At 52.4% G+C, this 3,342-nt stretch overlaps 1 protein-coding gene across 1 annotated transcript; it reads right to left on the bottom strand.

The window, feature by feature from the left end:
• Positions 1–1,744: 1,744 nt before the first annotated feature.
• On the bottom strand, positions 1,745–2,377 carry LOC147423142 (uncharacterized). Its single transcript, XM_086501454.1, has one exon. The coding sequence runs from the start codon at positions 2,375–2,377 to the stop codon at positions 1,745–1,747; it is 633 nt and encodes a 210-aa protein (XP_086357580.1).
• Positions 2,378–3,342: the final 965 nt, after the last annotated feature.

Here is a 3,342-nt window from a genome sequence, read left to right as displayed (position 1 = left end):
GTAAGTGATGAGAAAGTCGTCAATCATGTCACGGAAACTATCGTGGATTATTCTGCAAAAGGTGCCAGGACCGCCGATGAGACCGAAACCCAGGACAAGCCATTCCCAGGAGCCGTAGCGTGTGCGGAAGGCGGTCTTCGCAATGTCTTTAAGAGCAATGCGGACTTGGTGATAGCCTGAGCGGAGATCGAGTCGCGTGAAGTATTTTGCACCCTGTAATCTGTCCAGGAGGTCTTCCATGAGGGGAACTGGGTACTTGTTTTTGATAGTTATTTTGTTGAGGGCTCGATAATCCACACAGAGCCGCATCGAGCCATCTTTCTTCTTGACGAACAGAACGGGGCCCCCAAAAGGAGAGCTGCTGGGCCGGATGAAACCTTGATCCTCCAATTCCTGGAGTTGCTTCTTGAGCTCTTTTAGCTCGGTGTCGTTCATACGGTAAGGGGGCCTTTGCCGGGGGTGTGCTTCCTGGGATGAGGTCAATTTCATGTTGAATTTGACGGGGAGCGGGTAGGCCGGGGGGGAGTTCTGGAGGCATGACATCCTTGTACTGCTGGAGGATGGGGGTAAGGGAGGGGTCACCCACTTTGGCTTGCTCGATGGTGATGGAGTTGAGCCTTGCTGTGGGCTGCTCCTTTGCTTGCATGATGCAGAGGTGAACCTGAGCTCCTTTCTTGAGAGCCCGCTCTGCTTGCTTTGCACTCATGAGATTGAGTCTGGGAGACGAGTGCTCTGGAACTTTCTGTTTGCCTTTCATCGCTGCTAACTGAGCAGGGTCTTGGCGGTTGATGGGAGGCGGGTTGGTTTGAAGATGCGCCTGGCGGGTGAAAGCTTGCTTTGTTGTGAGTCTGGCGCCTTGTATTGTCACTGCTTTGCCCTGATTATTCAGCAGTAATTGGTCCACCTTCATGCCTAGGAGTGCAATGAGGTACTTGTCGTTGAAGGAGAGACCAATGATTGCCTCAAAGTCGTCCATTGGGACCACTATGAAATCAAGTCGACATGTGAATTCACCCATCTCGATCCTGACTTGACGAGTTGCCTTGACATTGTTATCCTTTCCTTGGGCAAACTTTACTGTCGTTTCGTTGACGGTGGTGAGACGTAGGCCCAGGCGCGCGGCACATTGTGGCGAGAGAAAATTGTGTGTGGCGCCTGAGTCTACCATGATCCATTGCTGCTGGGATCCAATTGTTGCTTGGACATATAAATTCTGAATGTCCGTTATCACCGCTGCCATGCATTTCGAGTGGAGGGAAACTGCTCCAATCCGGGGTTGCTGGTTAGCAACAGGGCTAGCCAGTTCTTCGATGCTTATTCGGGGGGGGGAGGGTGGTTCTTCTATTTGGAGGGTGTTGACCCTGCTAGATGAGGAGGCTGCTTGATTGCGTTTGTGTACACAAGCGTAGTAGGGGCCATGAGCAATCCTGCAGTCACTGCACCAGACGCGATCGGGGCGCGGGTTGTTATTGTTGCCTTTGTAAGTATTGGGGGCAAAATTGCTAGACGTGGTGCTGTAGGAGTTGCTCGCCAAAGAGCTGCGTGGTGGTGAGCGGGGTTCGTTGCTTTTGTTATTGGGTATAAATTCGCGGCCTCGCCCGGCGGGTGGGTTAGGCCAGTTATTGGGGGCAAAATGGTTGGGGCGAGGGTTATTGGGAAGAAAACCTGGGGTTGAGCTTGTGTCGCGTAGTTTTTCGGCCATATTGGCGGCCACTTCCCAGGTGTTGGGATTCTGCCTCTCTACCTAGCGGCGGGCCCAAGGCTTAAGGCCGTACAGGAAGCCATGTAACCTGTCTGCTGTGTGCATCAATGGAAGTTGGAGCATGAGTCGCCGGTATTTGACAATGTAGTCTGATATGTGGCCGTCTTGGCGTAGATCGCGCCACGAATCCCTGACTTTGTTTCCTTCATTCTCTGGGACAAAGTAGCTAAGCATGTCTCTTTGTAGGTCTTCCCAGTCCTCCGAGTGCTTTGATGGCTGCTCAGTGAGGAACCATACATAGGCGTCGTCGGCCAGGAAAGTTTTGGCCACTTGCACCCACGTGCGTTTGCCTATGTTGTTCCACTGCATGTAGTCTTCTACCTCGCTGAACCACTTGTTGAGTTCCAGTGAGGTGCGGTTGCCTTTGTATTTCTCTGGGGGACTGGGTCTGAACTTTCCTAGTCTGTTTTCATCTTCTAGAGTTCTCTCAGGGCTGTAGTAGCACCCTTCACTTCGGTCATCCAGGTAGCCTTCATCTTCGTCGACTGTCTCTAATCTTCCGGGCCGCGGTCGTCTTTGTGTGTTTTGCCGCGTGTTGACATTACTAGGACCCGGGCGGTCTTCGTATCGCTGGCCTAGCTGTGTTTGCAGTAGGTCGCTCAGATTGGCGGACATCACGTTGATTTGGTGTTCTACGGAGGCCATGATGCGGGCCTCCAGTCTTTCTTCCATTGAGTCTTGGTGGTCTGGTCGCGGCTTCTTCTCTTTGTTCTTCTTCGGGGCTCTATGCGGTTCTGGTTCCGTCCTGTATCCTTCTTCATCTTCTTGATTCCCGCCATTGGGGTGCTGTTGTGGCCGGAGCCGAGGAAAATTCAAAAATATCGAAAAACTGAAAAACTGCGAGAAAACGGCTTGAAAACGTTAAAAAACTGTAAAACAGCGCAAAATAGGATCCAAAACGATGAAAACCGCGAAAAACGGCTCAAAAACGGTGAAAATCGGTCCCAAACGGTGTAAGACGGGGCAAAACGAGGTAAAACGTTGAAAAACGATGGGGAACGTGGAGAAACGCGTCAAAACGGGGCAAAAAGGGCCAAGAATGCGGAGAACGAGGTGAAAACGGGGCGAAACGCGGGTCAAATGAGGCAAAACGGTGAAAAACTGTGGGGAACGTGGAAAAAACGCAAGGAACGGGGCAATCACGCAAGGGACGTGGTGAAACGGGGCAAAACGGGACAACACGGGCCGAGAACGCGGAGAAAACGTGGAAAAACGAGGCAAACGGGCCGAAAACGTGGTGACAACCACGGGCCGCGGGCCGACGTCGGGTCGGCGGGGACTCGAGCCGAAGCTCTGATACCAAGTGTGACGCCCTCGTTCGGGGCGTCGCGGAAAAGGGGCTGCGCCGGCTCACCTGCGATGCAAACGGGACCTGCAGGCAAGCAAACGCATGTACAAGAACGCAACTTGAAAACTGAACGCAAGAGGGACACAAGAGTGAGGGACGCGAACGAATGATCAATATCATAAGAAAGTGCCGAATACAAGGGACACAAGTAATCACATGAAAACGGGGCTGGCAAGTTGGGGGAAGTGGCACATACTTCCCTTATATACTCGTCCTTTTTGACCCATCTAAA

This window comes from Adiantum capillus-veneris, chromosome 26 (assembly GCF_014529385.1).
Source record: "Adiantum capillus-veneris isolate H3 chromosome 26, ASM1452938v2, whole genome shotgun sequence".
Lineage (NCBI taxonomy): Eukaryota > Viridiplantae > Streptophyta > Polypodiopsida > Polypodiales > Pteridaceae > Adiantum > Adiantum capillus-veneris.
This window is presented reverse-complemented; position numbering and strand designations above follow the sequence as displayed.

Coding starts and splice junctions, on each gene's coding strand:
- LOC147423142 (XM_086501454.1), bottom strand. CDS start 2,377: ATGTCCGCCAATCTGAGCGACCTACTGCAAACACAGCTAGGCCAGCGA.